The sequence below is a fragment of the Condylura cristata genome, unplaced genomic scaffold (genome assembly GCF_000260355.1).
Source record: "Condylura cristata isolate star-nosed mole 26May11 unplaced genomic scaffold, ConCri1.0 scaffold00004, whole genome shotgun sequence".
Lineage (NCBI taxonomy): Eukaryota > Metazoa > Chordata > Mammalia > Eulipotyphla > Talpidae > Condylura > Condylura cristata.
This window is the reverse complement of record NW_004567105.1, coordinates 9,461,477-9,479,893: the sequence shown is the minus strand read 5'-3', so window position 1 is coordinate 9,479,893 and position 18,417 is coordinate 9,461,477. Positions and strand designations below refer to the sequence as shown.

Sequence of the window (18,417 nt, the reverse complement as noted above, 5' to 3'; positions counted from 1 at the left end):
GCACCCTGACAAAGATTTAAACTTTAGTCAGGACCCTAAAACCTCTCTTGGGCTCCTGCGTATATGTCCTTGTAAAATCCAGTTTTAGTAAGAATCACCCCTAAATCATTATAACCAGAACCTCATCACCCCCATTGCCCTTGACATGATCACTCTTAAGATCTGGTCAGTTCTACATCCCCTGCCTTTCCAGGCGAGATCTATCTTGGCCTGTCTTTGAGAGTGTCCTGTTGGGTCAGGTGAGCCAGAGTGGCCCTTACCCCTGATGCTTCCTCATAGCAATTTCTATCCACATACCCCCACCTTGTTCCTTGGCTATAAACCCCCCCTGACTCCTGCTGCAGTTAAAGCTGAGTCCCATCTTTTCCCCCCTGTTGTAAAATCCCATCACGATGGTCCTGAATGAAGTCCGCCTTTCCATCTTTAACAAGAGCCATTGGCTATTTTTTCCTGCATCCCCTGCACTGTCACCAGACATGAGACTGGGTGAAGACCCAGGAGGGAATTAAGAATAATGTCCCAACTCCATAATAATGCCTGTTTTCTTGTCCAGCACAACTTCAGACTCACCTGGGAGAGCATGACCTTACCTGTCAGAATTCAGGGCAAGGGCCGATTGTAGACCAGTGACCTTGAAAACCATCAGAGGAAAAAGGAGCAGCCACTGCCGAGGACTGCTTGCTGTGGTAGAGACTGCTGGAAGGGGAGGGGGTCCCCCTGCATGCAAGCTGCAGGGAACATCACACTTGGATACTCAAGTCCAAAGGTGAGGTTGCAGTCAGGACAGAAGAGACTCAAGTCCAAGGGTCAACTGAAGACTACCAGTGACCCACAGCATTGAACTTCTCCCAGGTCTGATTTGAGACTCACCCCAAATCAGCATGTCAGTATTGTTCCTGGGAGACACTATGGTTCTGTTCAGTAAGGTTGGCTAGCTCACCAGGTTGCCTTCTTGGAACTGGGGCTAGTCCTGGAATCTGGGGATGCCAGGCTCTGACTTCCTGTGGGCATCTGGTTGACCCCATGCAAGGGATTCTCTGAAGTGGGGGAATGAGAACTGGGGCCCACTGTCAGCCCTGGATGAGTCCAGACTTTGGATGGAGACTAACAAGGGGGCTCCCCCACCTGAAGGCACCACAGGGATACTTGGAAATAAAATTGGAGGATTCCACTCTAAAGCAGGAATGGGTGGATTTAAGAGTGTGTGCGAGGACCAGATAGTAATTACTTTAGGCTGTGCCGGCCATACAACTATTCAATTCTGCCTTTGTCTTTAGCAGCCAAAGACAGCACATAAACAAATGGGCATGGCTGCCTTCTGAGGCATCTTTATGGAGACAGGAGTGGCCTGGCCCTGGCCCACCTGCTTGTGGCAGGGGATCTAGGGAGCTGCCTGGGTCCTGATGGCAGTAATGGGGGATTAGAGCATCCAACATCAGTGCACTTGAAATTTCAGTCCTATGACCAGCATCCCCTCTACAGAGCTTATATCATTTTATCATGGTAAATTTATTATTTTTCACCAGCAATTTTGTTGGTTTTCCAACAGCCTTGTCAAAAAAACAAAACATTTTATCCAACTTTGAATTTTTGCCAAGTCGAGAGTTGGGAAATGGTATCTCAGTGTGGTTTTAATTAGAAATTTAGTTTGACCTTTTTTTTTTTAATGAACATCTGTCTTTGGTTATTTTATTATTGGGTTTGGACCACTTTCTTATTGACTTACAAAAGTTCGTTATATATTTAGGGCATTAGCCCTTAATGTGATTTCCATGTGTTGGAAATCGTGGCCTACACATGTCAATCAGGTCAGGTTGGTGGACAGTGCTGTTCAAATGTTTGTGATACCACAGAGTTATTAGGTTATCGGAGGTTTACTAAGTGGGGTGGAAATACAAATCTGGAACTCAGGGGAAAAGCCAGGGCTGGAGAAATAAATTCGGGAATCATCAGTATAAATGGGATATACAACAATGAGTAAGGTTACCTAGAGAGAAAAGATGGACAAGAGGTAATAATAATGAAACTGTAGGACATTTAAACAAATGGAAGCTGTGAAGAATAAGAACCACCAGGAAGATAAAGAGCATCTAACGAACTAGAAAGGAAAGCAAAAAGACTGACATTTTTGGAAGCCAATTGAAGTTATTTCAAGGAGTCTGTGAAATATCGTTGGAGACTGAATAAGATGATGATTCTTATCAATTGAGAACAGACCACTGGCCTTGGAGACATGGAGACTGCAGGCGGCCTTAATAGGTCTACAGTCGGTGCAGGGATGAGGACCAGCGTCCGGTTTCCCAGAGTGAAGCGATGAGAGAGAGCAGGTTGCAGGGCAGTGAAGGGGAAACTTGACTGAGGTTAAACATGGAAAGAAGTGTCACAGTCGTCGTGTGTTTTCCTTGGGTCATATTCAGCTGCTCAAGTGCAGGCAAAGTTGGCAGACAGCTGGATTTAACCACAGCCGTCTGGTGAGGATGGAGGGGGCTTCCCAGGATGTACGTACTGATGGGCCAACTTAAGAATGACCAAGGAATCTAAGTTGAATTACCTTAAAAATGAAAAAGTGGTAAAAATGGATTGGAGGTCTAGATATGGTCAAAGCCCGATTTATTATACTCATCAATACAACATATACTCATGTCTTTTGGGTGAGTTTCACACAGGTTTGATATTCATCTGTTTATACAGCAGTTAAGTAAACAAGGCTGGGCCAATTATTTCTTAAATTTTATTCCTACTTGAGTTTACAACAGTTTAAAGATAGCAGACACTCATTACAAATGGGTAGACTGTGCCCCAGAGATAAGGAAAGGAAGCCCAATTATGAAAGACTTCAAAATGTACTTCATTTGGCTACATCGTTAATGGACTATGATGTGGATTTTTGATCTCTCGCTGAAATACATTACCGTAGTATCTGTTTATCAGCGTCTATGTAACTTTATTGTTTAAAGAAAAATATCGTTGGTGGGCTGGAATGAAAAGTATGTCTTTGAAAGGACTGTGTGTAAATAAAGTGCTTGATAAATTAGTGAAAGGAAGAAGTCTGGAGATCAGGGATTTTTATGCTGTATAAAAATACTATGAGTTTACATATATGATTTTGTGGTAAACAGAATTCATCTTATTAATTGCAAACTATTGCAAAGGCTTAAAAAACTTTAAAGGAATCTACATCCTTTTTATAAATTCAAGCAACCAGTGATTGATTTTTTTTCATGTCTTCTTTTCCAGTATTGTTTGTCTTCTAGAGATCCTATTGCTCTAACCAACCAAGATTAGGTAGCAAAAGAGAGAGAAGACAGAACTCAAGTGGGTTATGCTTATAATATTTTTGATCTATGGGAAACAGCCAGATCTGGGAAGGTGTAGCAGGAGAACCCAGGCATTTCTATTAAGCTCTCTAAGCTATCAGATATGTGGTCTAAGAAATAAGGCATTGCTTTTTATTCTGAAATTCTCATTTACCTGTATTTCCTTTGGTCTTAGGAACAAGAATAGTTGTTCCTAAGGTGGCCATACTCATCATCAAGATTTGTTAAATGGCAGTTGCCCTGGCTGAAGTTTAAATGATGCAACTCGCTTTACCACTACAGAAAACCCTGATTCCCTAGTTAACTTCTCTCGGTGAATCCCTGGGTTCTCCTGCTATGCCTGCAGATCACAGAAAGCATACTTGACGGGACACACCTGGACTCTGGGTACTTCACAGAACTGCTCTGAGTCTCTGTTCCCTCTGCTATAAAAGAGACAGGAATCGTTACCTGGACTACTTCACGGTCCTGTGCAAGTCCCAAATACAGGGCGCGCCTGAATGTGCCCTGGAATGAGTAACTCAGGACAGTTGTTGGCAAATGTTTTACTAGTGTGTTTTCCTGTACATTTTTTATGTCAAAAAAATCAACATAGAAATCACTAGGAAACACAAATACTTATGAATCATAGAACCCCAAAGTAAATAAGTAACACACAGATGCTTTATAATAAAATCAAAGGTTTATGCAATTTTTAAAATAAAATATCTTTGCAGCTAAATATTCATCAACTTAATCATTCTTTCTTTATAAGAATGTTCACTATTCAACATTATAACTCTCCAAAGGAGAAATTCTATAATTAGCTCAGCTCTTTGCCTTACAACCTTCATCATAAGGCAAGAGAATGGAATAAAGTTTTAAAATAAGCAAAAATATAGAGCTCTAGGTCATAGACTCCTTATTTTAAAGAGCTTAATAGGAACACTTCCCCTATATACTTATAAACAACCTATCCTGTTTATACTTAACTCTAACTCACAATTTAAACCATGACAGAGTTACAGTATGCATTTCTTTGCCCCCTGATTAAATTATTAAATAGCTGACGGTCTTGAGGGATTCACTGCATTTTTAAATGAATGACATTATATAAAAATGCTCACCTATTAAATAACTAAGGTGTGAGTCAAGTGTCTAGAATGGAGATCAGAGTTTTAGACAAATATCTGGGGAACGCGGCACTGTCCGTGACAGGATCCCACGCAGTCTGCAGCAACTGACCTGCAGTCATGGCCTGTCGTCACAGTCAGCCTAAATGGTTTCAACAGACTCTTTTAGGAGATCAAATGGATCACCTCTCATTCCAAATCTTATAATATCTTGGTTACATTCAAGGGTGCAGTTATCTAAATAAGAACTTTTAATTATAATGCGGTAGCAAGTACTAAATTCTGGATAGGCAAAATTTCTGGACCAGTGACAAAAGCATTATCAGTGAAATGTGTTTAAGAATAATTATATGATGCTGATATTCCTATAGTGCCAAAATCTTTGCTATCATCAATCCAAGACTCAGTTCTCTTTCAACACTTCTATATCTGTCCATCTCTCTCTCTCTCTCTCTCTCTCTCTCTCACACACACACACACACACACATATTCTTCACACCATCTTGTCTCCACATATACAGCTCATCTTATATTCTTTTTTTGACCACTAAGTTTTCTAGAAAAGATCAACATTTATTCAAAGAAGCAATGATCAAAAATGACTTGTTGCTATCCTTAAAGGTCTCTCAAGATTATTCCGTGCTTAAAGGGTGGTTTGCCAAGAGCTTGCAGAGTTGAAGTTAAGTCAGCATTGGCCAGTCACAGAAACAAGTAAAGATTGAGTTACTCGTGAGCTCTGCAGAACACACAGATTAAGAGCAAGTGACTGATAAATATACCCTCAGTTAGCAAAGCAGAGGGCGCAGGTGAACATCACAAGCTTGGGTGGCCCCTTCTTTCATGGTATACTTCACAGTGCAACCCATGTGTGAGACAAGAAGTGCTAAAGCAGAACTCTCTCCCCCCGCAACCCCCCCCGTGTTATAAGTTAAACAATAATAAAATACATTTCTTCTATATCTGTTGTTTTTAAATTATATCTTATAAATTATTCATCCCATGTCCTTCCTATTTAATTAATTTTAGAATTTGAGCTTATCTCTGTATCCAATGTCAAATTATTATTTATTCTATGAAAAGCAGCACAAATACTGTTCATTATTGTTTTAACTCAAGTTCCTTAAAAAAATGTTAAGGCCATTTAATTGAATCAGGGCCAACTTGAAGATTACCCGCTGGCTGAAGATTTTTGAAAAAGAGCTATAAGGGGGTGTCTTGTGTTCTCCTCCTTGGTAACTTGAGAGCAGTCTGTGGGGTTAATTAGTCTCCAACATCTCCATCTCGATCTCCGATAAGCCAAAGGAAATGAAAACTTAAGGCTAACAAGGCCGTCCCGAGCAGATCGCCCAAGGCTGTGAGATAGGGGATGGAGAAACTGTCCGGGTCCTTTCCTTTCCTCCAGAAGTGATGGACCATCCAGTCGGCGATCCACAGCAAGGTGAACACCTGGAAGAGAACACCGCACGTGACTGCCATGGCCTGACAGCGCTAGGCTGCTCTGCCTACTTGGCCACGCACTTGATTCACTGCTTCCTGGAAAGAACAAACTACAGCCAAGTCAAGAACAAGGCTTTAGAAGAAGGATCCTTTCATGGACGGGATCATTTTCTTTACACAGGTCAAAAAACAAAAACAAAGCAAAAACATACATCTCCACAATGAATAAAATTTCCTGTCAGCTTGTCACATCTAATTTTATGTGTTTTCTACCTCTCTTAACTGCAATAATCTTTATTTTTAATAGCACTGTGCAGTTGCCAAATTACATCATGTCTTCACTTCTTTCTATATGCTAAGCCTGTGAAGAAAAAAGAAGACACATGAAGAAATAAATGTTAAAACAAGCAATTAAGTAACCGTCTTCTGTGGTAGGTGGAGCCAATAAAATAAAGATTGAAAATAGAGCACATGCTTAAAACTATGAGGCAGGCCCTTTCTGGTGGTGCAGTGGGTTAAAGTGCGGCATTATGAAGCTATCTGCAGCCACTGTACCATGAGTTCTGGCCAGGGAGGTGACCCACATGGCACAGCAGACCTCTCCTGTCTCTCCTGCTGCTCCCCTCAGCAGTGTGCTTCATCGATCTGTCTGTTCTGCTCTCCACTCTGTCTCTGGCGAGTCCTCTCAACCCCCATACCTCTGACCTGTACCCCAGTTCTTGTGTGTATAAATAAATAAATCTTAAAAAAAAAACAAAACAAAACTATGAGACCATGGATGGCTGGTCAAGGAGACTTTCAGTACAATGTAAAAATAACCACCAAAAGGTTAAGTGCACTGAGGTCTTTTACGGAAAAGGTGTGCTGACTCCTACTTAGGAAACAAAATGTTACTCACATAGAAAGAAACAGCTATGCAATGACACCGTCTGTTTGTTTCTGTATAAACCTATTTCTGACTGAGGGTTGCAGTCAAGACACGTGACAGCTACTGATCTAATGTGTCTGTCTGATGTGCCAGGCTCTAATACATAAATCCCTGCAGAGGGAAAACTATATATTCTTTCAATTTGATCCCTTGGTTTCTAACAAAAATACATGTGATAAGCCTGAAACAAAAGTTCGTTGTTGAAGTGGCTCTATCCCTAGTTAAGTCTGTCAACTAGTGAAAAACACCTCTAAATCTGTTTCTTCAGTCCACACAGAGGTTCCCATCGCCCTCCCACGGCACAGGCTCACTGCAGAAAGTCCGTGAGAGTTAAGCAAATGTTTGGCATATAGTGAGTACTCAGTCATACATATATTAAGTACTTGTGTATAGACATGCAGTAAGCACGCATGCCATCACCACTGTGCATCAACTGTTAGCTGGCTCAGAATTTATGACCTGTAGTTGAAAGGTAGTTGGCATGGGATGTGGCTTTTCAATTTCTTGGGCCTTAGTTCGACTTCTTTGAAATGGATTTGTGTCTTCATAGTCTATCCCAGCTCTGAAGTACAAAGGAAAGCTACGAGATGGATTCATGGAGGTGGTTCACCCTGTTACAGGCTACGAGATGGATTCATGGAGGAGGTTCTCTCTGTTACATTTTTCTGAGAATATCCTATAATAAAGACTTAAAATTTAGAAACAAAACAAACCTGTCATCTACACAGTAGTTGCTCTCCTTCCCTTTGAGTGTCTACCTCCTTGCCTTCCTTCAATTTTTATTTAATTGGATTTATTTCAAAACCCTTCCCATGCAATTGACTTTTAAAGGTTTTGTGATGGCTTAAAGTTCAAGCAGGTTTAAATGTACTAATTTATTTTTTGCAAGTTAATAAAGTATCAGTGTTTCTTTGGAATGCTCTATTGACTGATTAAAATCACAATTACTATCAGAGCCTTGTTACTGCGACATATTTTAAAACTAAACGATTAGTTAAGGAATGCATGCCTTCTACAGGGAAAGCACATCGAAAATCAAACCAGGGGTAGGTTGTTCTTACATGGCCTGTTTATGAAATATGCATAACTTCTTTAGGTAAATATACCTTCTGAAAAGGCAACTTTGTAGCCCCAGTTAGTTATGCATGTTCTAGATGTGAATTTAAATAAATATATGAAGCACAGAAATATGTATTTGCTTTGGAGGCCATCGATCCTCTCCGCCAGCTCCACTGTGAGCTAGAGTCAGCACTCTGGAGCGTGGCATCCTCTCTGCAGCTGATGCCCGACTGCTGGACACAGCTGGGTGTGTTATATGAAAGAAGAAAGATATTTTTTTTAGAAGAGAAATGCTTAGAAATGGGATACAAATAAACACTAAAAGTAGCAAATTAGCACAGTGCCCCTAAGTTACAAAGACTGAATTCATTTCCCCCATAAAAATATGCAGTCTTAATCCAGTTTCCAGACTGGAAACCCTACTCATTTAAAACCTAATATTTAAATGTCTGCCGAGAGGAATTTAGAATAATCAATCAACAAGGATTTAATGTACTCCTGATATCCAGATAAAACATCTTTTCTTTGGTCTGAACTATTATTGTGACCTCAAAGTGGGGGGAAGGCGGGAAATGAATCAACCTCATTTTGAGAAAGAACCCATAAAACTCACTTCTAAGGAGTCCCTGGCCCAAAGAGGTCAGGACTTTCTGTCCAGAAGAGCTCCAAGAGCTTGTGTTAGGAGACGATGTGCGGCAGGAGTCACAGCTCTGCTTTTAATCACACAAGTAAACCCAACTACAAGCAACTAAAAGCCCATTAAAAGAAGAATGGGTGGACAAATTATGGAATATTCATAAATCAAATACATGGCAATAAAACAGATGAACAACAGACTACAAATGAATCTCAATACTGAGCAAACGAAGCCACTTGAACACAAACTTTATAAATTTCAAAAACATGCAAAACTTAAAAATATATTACTTAGGAATCTAAACACATGCAGCAAAATCTTAAGGAAAAGACTTGTTGGTCATATAATTCATAGCGGGGGAAGGGTGGGCACAGTGTTAAGCTACTGGTAGTGTTATATAATATTGTACAGCTGACTGGTGAGTAGACTGGCATTCTCTTTTATTCTTTATACCCCCTATAAGCCATTATTACTTGTTCAATATTTAATATATAATGAAAATTTTAAAAATTGGGGGTGGGTGGGTGTTCGCTAATCATTAAGACAAAAGTCAGTCTAAATAGGATGATTATTAGTTCCTAAGAAGGAAAAAAAAGAAGGAAATAAAACAAACTGTGACAGGAAGTTAATATATAGTGACCTTTACCATATGCTAAGTAAAATTACTTTAGAGTTATTAAAATCCAGAGGCTGTAAGAGAAAGATTAATCTGCAGAGACCAGGCCTGAACCACTGAGAACTGCAGAGAATGCCAGAATAAGAGGAAGTGTGCAGAAGCAGCTGGCTTTTGCAAGCTCTTACCCCCAAACTCTCAGGGCAACATGAGGACTATCTGACGTAGATAGCTTCCACCTAGGACGATCAATGTAACAGCTAAAATTACAAACAAAAGAATGGTTTCAGACTTTCTTTTGGCCAGTCATCACCACTGCTAACACTTCATGTTATGCCTGAATTAACATTACCGGTGAAATAAGTCTACCGGTAAGCTAAAAGCAAAGCCAGCTCTAACAACTCAAGGAATCACAGGAGTTTGTTTTCTTGGTCAGGCTTGCAAATTTCAGGAAAGATAGTCAGGTATACTGCTGTCCCTTCTTCTAACACTTCAGATAATTTGGGCTGTCTAATGATCATCTGAATGTTTCTTGTTCAGTATCTCAAATGCAGTCATTGCCCTGGCAAATGTTTCAACAAATGATTCCAAGACAATCAAACAATGCTGGCTGTCTACACATCAGGTATCCACTAAAGAGCCCACCTTCAAAGAGAACTAGCAGCAGAGGGAGGAGTCTGGACAACCCTTCAGGGCACCCTACTGCGTGGACGAATGGACAGCAAGAGGACACTAAGAACTGCCAGAGCCCCCACAGTCCCAGGGGAAGCGTCACTGTTCTTTGTCACAGGAGTGAGAAACTACCAGAACTGGCTTTAAACTCATTTAGTCAACAACTTACTTTATTGAACATGATTTAGAAACAGTGAAAATCTTTGCTTCTGAAGCAGTCAATGAGGAATGAATCCAGCCCAATGAGTACACTCCAGGGGCCCGCCAAACAGCTGTCATCGTCTCCAAGTAATCATTCCCCAGATGACATCAATTCATTCATGCTTTTGCACACCCATCTGCCAACCCCTGAAACTCACATCCCCCTAAACAATATGAGATCAATAGTTTTCTTGGCTGTGGAGATTCTGTGTGAACCCAGCTTAGCAATAAATTCAAATTTGTCCTTTTATTTCAGATCCTTTGCCATCCATAAAACAGCCCTTTCAATAAATGCAAACACATTTAGGGACTTTTGCTTTAATACATATCTCTTGATGGCACAAAAACAATTTAGATTAGCTTTGTCAGGCAGTTTTAAAATAAAAATAGTATGATGCGGGGCCTCCCGGGTGGCACAGGGGTTAAGACGCAGCACTAGCACTATGAAGCTATCCACAGCCACTTCAGCACAAGTTGGATCCCGGGGCAGGGAGGTGAGTCACATGGCCCAGCAGACCTCACCTGTCTCACATGCTGCTCCCTCCGCAATGTATTTCAGTCAATCTTCTTATACTGTTCCACACTGTGTCGTGAATCCTCTCAACCCTCACATCTCTGGCCTACACTCCAGATCTTGTAGGCATAAATAAATAAATCTTTTTTAAAAAATAGTATGGTGCTAGATATATTTTTTGAAGAGCTAAACATTTTAAATCATAGGCTTATTCAGATCAGTATTTTGGGGGGGATGAATATTATGGAATCACAATCAACTGAGATTTTATTCTGGAAAATTTCTTGAATAAGGGTTTTGATGCTCTTCAATTAAGTGCTTTTACATAGCTATTTATTAGATTTTTTGGTAGATGATGTAAATGTTCCTTTAAGCCATGTCTGCAATCTCAGCAGAATTCAGAGCACAGGAAGTACATCTTAACCCAAATGCTAGAGAAAAAATGGCTCAGCTGCTCTGGTCCCCCGTCCTCCTCAGGTTTGGCAAGCCTGGAGAGCATGTCCTCTCTCAGTGCCTCACTGCACAGGGTCCGGCGTGCTGAACCTCCAACGAGGCAGCTTCTGGGTGCCCCTGGCGTGGGGCCCACACACACCTAACTACATATTTACCTATTTACATATTGGATGTAGGGAAGTGTCTCCATTCTAGGACCCACCAGGCTGATAAGCTATCAGCATATCACACCATTGTGTGACAAAATATAATTCAGGGCTCAAATCCATTTGTTTTTGCTTCCTACCTTAAGGTGACCTCTTAGTCAACTCCTAGAGTTAAAATAGGGATGTTTACAAAGAGCAAAGACTCTTGGACAACTCTTGTCATTGTCCTCACATTTCCTTTATGCCCTTCACACCTTTCTGGGGGAGGAGAATTCACCGAATCACATGCCATGAATGCAGGAATATGAGTGACAACGAGGGTCCCAATACTTTGTGGCTTGCCCAGGACAGACCTGGGGAAACTAAGCCACACAGCAGTGCTGCAACTTAGCCAATGTCAGACCCTTACACAAGGTCCAGACATAGAGCCCAGAAGGAATCACCCTAGCACAGGGGTTTACCATCACACTGCACTGGTCACCAGTAGCAAGATAAAGGTGGTGACTGCGATGACTAGATCTGGGGTACCGGCCACACACCTAAGATATAAAGTCTGTGGGACCAAGGCTTGCCCTAACCTAGAGGGTCTTTGTGAGGCCAGGAGCTGAGAATTGACCAACTTAGCAGCCCTCTGCTTCTATTCCATAGACCTGACCTTTTTCTTGTATCCACATGTGGCTTCTCGTCCATCACCCCTCCTGACATGAGAAAGATCAGGGGAGAAATAAGGATCTTTGTTAGGGATATACTAAGGTTGAGATGTCTTCAATATTTAACTGAAAATGTAGAACTAGAGAGGAAGGAAAGGTTGGTAGCTCTTATGACCTGTCAGAAGGGCAAGGCAACAATTCTGCAGTAAAGGACCAGGGCCAAAAGGTGAGTGGTGAGAGGAGAGAGGCCTCAGGGCTTTGAATAACCTGCTGTAATAATGAGCGGAGGAACAAGAAATGCTGATGACAATAATGAGAATAAGCTGCACGACCACCATTACTGGAAACTAATTATGCTCCAGGAACTCAACCAGTCACTTTATATACATTAGCTCAGTCCTTATTACTCTCCTCTGAGGTATATAGAAAAACAAGAAAGGTTATGGAGCTTGACTAAGGACACAAAGTAAGTAGCGCTGCAGAATTTCAGACTCAGGTCCAAATGAAAGAGCTCTGTGATCTTCCATGGTGTCCCGGAAGTATTTCTCCCCTTCTTTGACTTTTATGTGATGATCTCTTGACTTAGAAATATTCCTCTTCTGTGGAAACATTTACTTTCAAGTCTTCTAGTTGAAATGATGACCCTACATGCGCACATGTCTTCAGAACAGAGGTGCTGTGTCTAGTGCTCACTGTGTCAGCGATACTCTCAGCCCCTACTTGTGCTAGATGAGAAGCGGAGGGTGTTTGCTTTCACTGTGCGCTATCTGTGCGTGGCCAAGTTCATATAACAAGCGCATGCTTCAAAACGACCGTGAACTTATTTATGAAAGGGCACTACTTCTACGTACGTTTATTACTCTAGATCCTGCTTATAAATTGTACTATGAAAGGCACTGGTTTGCTCACGGGAGGTGGGTGTGAGCGTGGGTGAGAACAGTTTTCCCCGAGTGTGGGCGCACTGGGATATATAAGATGGTGCTCTTCATACTCAAGTGTCGAGTCTAGAGCAAGTATCGCCCACTGAAGGGGAGAACAGGGTCGAGCTGGATGATGAAGTGAAGAGGCCACGTGTGACAGGTGTAAGCCTGCTCTGCTGTTGCGCCCTGCATTTGCGTTTAATCTCCCACGACCGAGAGAAGACCCTAGAGGACGGACAGTCCTCCCCGCTCCTTTGTACAGGGGTGAGCAGCACTTGATAGGCACCATGTCCCTGACAGAATTCTGAGACTTACAACTGTCAGTCTTACACACTGAGACTTTGTTGTCATTCCACCGTTTGAAGCAAATGTTTCCACCCAGGGAAGAGACTGCTTCAGCCACTAAATTTTCCCAGTGAATGTATGATGGGATGTGATGCTGCTAGAATTTCAGTCATGTCCTTGATAGCCTACAATCAAATTTGATGTGTAAAATGATCAGGTAAAACAGAGAATTCATGATTCCCTTAGAAGTGGTTTTGATTCCTTGTTTACCAGGTATATTTATGAACACTTTGCTGGAATTCAATAGATACACAGGATTAGAAAAGTCTCATTTTTCTTGTCCCATTGAGATATTTTAGAGTAGAAAAGTATTTATCTTCTCCATATGCACTTGCAGGACATGTCATCCAAATTTTCTTTTTGGTTTTTCACCAAGGAAATATATGTAGGTTTTAAACACAAAGGGGAATGAACTAGTAGAGGCTTTACATTAAATAAGGAAATGAGCCATAAGTCCTGCTACCCTACTTTGCCCAGGTGATTGCATTTGCCAGTCTGCATATCTGCCTGCTTATCTTTGTCCCTTCTCAGGCTTATTATGCCATCAAGGCACAATATAATAATAATGTCCTTGAAAAACACTGTAGGGGACAAGGCAAATGAGAGAATTAGGGACAGAGCCCCTAAGAAGGCATCAAAGTTTCCCTTCTCTACCTCTGAGAAAGCCAGCAAGGTCCCTCCCAGCCTCGGTTTCCAGATTAGGCTTTTGATTTCACAAATGAACAGGCTTTGAGCCGTCACTGGAGCATGTGAACGAGATGTGAGGGCGGAGGCGATCCCTGCTGGAGAGCAGGAACCCTGATCATCTCTGAGCTCAAAGAAGAAAGCACACCAGTTCCGTAACACCAAAGTTACATGGGTTCAATGGGCCAATTTGAGATGGGTGAAACATTGTGTTCTACAGCCAGCTATCATACTCTTAACCACTGCTAGAAGTTTTATAAAGCTGATTGAAGGCAGAACATGTCTACTGGGTGATAGAGACTTACTAGTTTGATGCTAACCCAAGCTTCCTGCTGAAACAAACCCAAATTCCAACAGGGCTGATGGCACAAATGCCCTCTGCACACTACTCTGACCTTGACCTCATCCATCCTCTGGGCTGGGCAAGAATATAGTCTATCAAGCCTACAGGCTGTGGCTCAGGGGCCTTCAGATACCATTAAAAAAAAAAACCATCTGTTAGGGTCCTTCTAATTGTGAGACACATAAAAAAATACTTAAACAATGTGTGACTGAGCCACAGTAATAGTTTCCCAAAGGATGGAGTCATTGTGCACCTACAGCAAAATAAAACACACTCAGCCACTCCAAGTCCCAGTCTCAAACTCAAGTGGGAAGAAATAGCTACAGGACCAAAATTACAGAGCAAATAGACTTTGAAGAAGATCCCTATGCTAACATCTGAAATAAAACTTTAAATTTTGAACATTATATGTAAAAGTTCAAATATACACCACAGGAGAGAACGCAGATGCAGTAGAAACTAACCCACGGCCTCCTCACACGCCCCCACTCAGCTCCATCAGCTGCCAGCACGGGACCCTCACTGCTGTGTCCAGTCACTTTCACTTCCCCTAGGTGCCAGCCGTTTTGTCTCTAAACATCAGTAAAACCTTACAATTCTGACTGCTGATAGCATTCATGGAGGTTTGTGCTTCATTTTTCACTGCCTTTTGTTTGGAATAACTGTCAGTGAAAGAGAGGAGACTGGTGTCTACTGAAAGCAAAGACAAGACAATTTAGATTTTCAGATCTGGGTGATTTCTAGTCTTACTTTTCTCCTTCCACCAGCGACGGCAGGAGAGCTGCCACTGTGGAGTCGTCGGTTAAACAAGTACTGACTGAACAGTGGGGCAGATGCTAGACATTAAAGAATGAATAAGACAAAAACCTTTTTTTCTAGAGGGGTGAGGCAGACACTGTGAATGCATTCTGGAACAGGCGGAATTAATGGTCTTCAGCGGATACCGCAGTAACAGGAACAGGGCACTCAGGCCAAAGTAGGTGTTCAAGGAAGGCTTCCGGGACATCCGTGTAAATGCAAAAGTGCTGCTTACACTGACATAGTAATAGGTCAACTACCAAGTTTCCTTCAAACAGATATCCTTCATTTAGTTTTTTAGGGAATTGAGAGGAAAATTTCCTCAAGTAATGTTAGTCTGGGAAGAGACTAGAACAAGAAAAATTCAAAAGACAATCAACCACATATGTCTTGTGGGGAAATAGTGAAGAGATTCGTTCTCTATTCTCAATGAGGAAGGAATCCAAATGAGGAGAAAGTACACATGCATTAGAAAACTTTATTAAATGAATTCAATCAAAATATAGAGTTTAGGAATGGGACAGTGGTAAGAAATGAAACATCTGAATGGGATTGAATATAAATTAACCTAGATGGAAAAAAAGAGGCCAATCAAGCAAAGAATATTAAAAGGAGAGTTTTAAGTGGTCAAGAAGTCGTCTTTGGCTTTAAGAAGTATTTCTTCATTCTGTCCATTTCTGGATAGATTGAAGCAGCAGGGGATGGTCAAGATCTTTTATTTAAACACTGGTTTCCAAAGAGGAATGTATGTGTGTGTGTGTGTGTGTGTGTGTATTTCTGTCTGTGTTGTGTATGTTCTAGTCAGAGTGCCAAGATCTGAAAATGTACAATCTGCTTCAAAGCTATTCCACTGGCATAACACACACACACAAACCTCTACTGGGGGAGGTATCTGATTCTTGGGAAGAAAATAAACACCAAACCCATAAAAATGAAAATCATGAGAAAAACATAAGAACAATCAACACTGTGACTTAAAAGGCAAATAAATGTTTAAACCGTCACTCAGAAATCAATAACCATTTATAATTCTATTTTATATTATCCTATATAGAAATATTTAAACAAAAATAACAGTAGCAGCTAACACTTCTCTTGCATCTACTACGCAGCTGGTTTTATATAATTTTCTTAGCACCAAAGCATGTGAATGTTGAGATTGAAAGGGTCAACTGCTATTAAATTTTGAGGGTTATTTCTTAGCTACTGTATTGCACAGCATCACAATAAATCTAATAAAACACACAAAATAAACTCAAAGCATAGCACACCCAGAAGAAGTCTAGGAACATGGGGAGGAGAGGAAGCCTTGCAAGCACCTGGCGAGACACAGGAGTTTTGCGCCGACATCAGCTCTGGATCAGGCCAGAAGGTACTGAAGCAATGCCTGCAAAATCCTAAAAGACACAGATTTCTGTAGATACAGTCAACCTATTCCTGTAGAAACATCTCACTCTATGCAAAGGCTCAAAAAAGGTATGCATTCTTTTTCATCAATCGATCAGGTCTGTTCACACAAAACATAAGAATGATAAGAAAGAAGAAGACATAGAATTCAAGAAACAAGAAATCCAAAGGTTCTATTTTCCCTGCCATGCAAAAAGTTGTCCTGAGTTTAATGCTCTTAAGGGGAAGTTGATACGAAGGCATTCCACTGATTTTTGAAAAAGTAAATATTTCCTGTGCCTTTAGATTTGCATAGCTATATACTTTTACCAATGTATAAGCATAAAAGAAATTTTAACTCTTACCTGTAATACAGCAGCAAATAAGTATACTACTATGAAGATTACAGTTAAAGATGTGTGCCCACTTTTCATCAGATGAATAGTGTAGAGGAAAATTAAATGTCCAGGAACCACTAAAAGCAGTAGAACTTGAGCAGACTTATTATTTACTCCTGTAATGTAAAATGTAAAAGTTGTTTAAAAATCATATTTTTGGTTAATACACCACAATTATTAAAATTGGAGAACTTTTTTTTAGCTACCATGTTATAGAGCAAAACATAAAATCTAATTGCTAAACATAAATTTCAACTACATTTCACTTAATAATTCTAAATTCTCCCCACTAAATTAAATTAATTAAATGAATAGTGGTTGAAAGAAACAGCTATGAAGTTTTGGCCAGACATTAATAACTATCATAAAAACAGAGGGAATATAAAAGAAATAATATGAAGTTATAAAGTACTGAAATTTTTAACTTTACTTTTCCTTTAAAAACTATTTCGCTGATATTATAAGGCTAAGAATTTCTGATCCTCATGAAAAAATTAGTAATTACATTTAGTTGCATCAGAAAAATTGTCTCTTCGGGCCTCCCTGGTGGCACAATGGGCTAAGTCCCAGCACGATGAATCTACCTGCAGCCACTGTAGCAGCACAAATTCTATCCCCGGCCAGGGAGTCGATACACATGGTGCAGCAGACCTCTCCTGTCGTGCCTGCTGCTCCCCTCCGCCGTGTATTCAGTCAGTCCACCTGTTCTGCTCCCCACTCTGTCTGTGAATCCTCTCACCACTGCCCCGCATCCCCACCTACCTCTGGCCTACACTCTGGGTCTTGTATGCATAAATAAATCAACCATTAAAAAAACAGTCATCTTAGCAAATACCAGATGCTTTCACTCATGGGGAATACAGAGAACAATACAAAGGAATTAGTGAAACTAAACCACAACAAACTCCTGAAATATGGCCGCAGAACTGAGGCTACCAGAGAGGGAACAGATGGGAGAGGGGCCCAGGAGACTAGGGAAAAGGACCAGGGGTGCTTCAATGGTGGGAGAGATGAGGTGACACACAGCTGAGGAGGCGTGGGCCTGTTTCTCTAGATCGTGCACAGGGTCATAAACCAACGTTACTGCAATTAAAAATAAAATTGTGTCTTCATTTTTGGATCACATGCCAAGGTGACATAAGTAACATACTTTCCCTATATTTGTGCTTATTCCCTCTTCTCTGTTTGGGATCAAAGGCCTACAGGGAGAAAGGCAACATGACCACTCTAGTAAAGGACTGGGCATCTGTCTCCCTGAGTCACCACACCAAGCTTTCCTGGTGCATGGGCTTTCTTTTATCTCACGGGAAGCGATAAAAGAGAAAAATTATACAAAGCTCTCAGCAGCTACAGAACTGATACAAATTCTTTTTTGCTGTTCACTGAGATTTAGTAAAAAAAAAAAAACAAAATTCTATTTCACCTCAGAAATAGAAAAGCTGTGTAACACAAATAAAATAAGTACTCAACAAATATCACGCGTCTATACTATGAGAGGATAAGTTCCTGAAATACAATGTGCAAAACTCCTCCAACACCTACCTGGGCCAAAAAAGGTTCTGAAGGGGTAGTAGCAGCCTTTGGGCTCGTCAGGGAGCTCTCCTGGAATGCTGTGTAGATGGAGGTAGGTAGAAATCCTGCTGGCTTGAATGGCCACCAGATTACCGCCAATGCCTGAAACACAAGAAGAAACAAAGTAGTTTTCTTCCTTCTTTAAATTTGCATCAATTTGGCCCTCCCTGATGGCGCAGAGGGTTAAAGCACTGCACTGAGAAGCCAAAGCCACTTCCGCATGAGTTCAATC

The 18,417-nt window shown here is 41.0% G+C and overlaps 1 protein-coding gene across 1 annotated transcript in view; it reads right to left on the bottom strand.

The window, feature by feature from the left end:
• Nucleotides 1–2,599: 2,599 nt before the first annotated feature.
• Nucleotides 2,600–18,417, bottom strand: part of SLC41A2 (solute carrier family 41 (magnesium transporter), member 2) — a 58,006-nt gene continuing 42,188 nt past the window's right edge. Inside the window, exons 8-10 of the mRNA XM_012735134.1 lie at nt 18,156–18,287; nt 16,581–16,729; nt 2,600–5,875 (exon numbers count right to left, since the gene is read on the bottom strand). Coding sequence (XP_012590588.1) covers nt 5,690–5,875; nt 16,581–16,729; nt 18,156–18,287 — 467 coding nt within the window. The 3' untranslated portion in view covers nt 2,600–5,689. The remainder of the gene's footprint in view (nt 5,876–16,580; nt 16,730–18,155; nt 18,288–18,417) is intronic.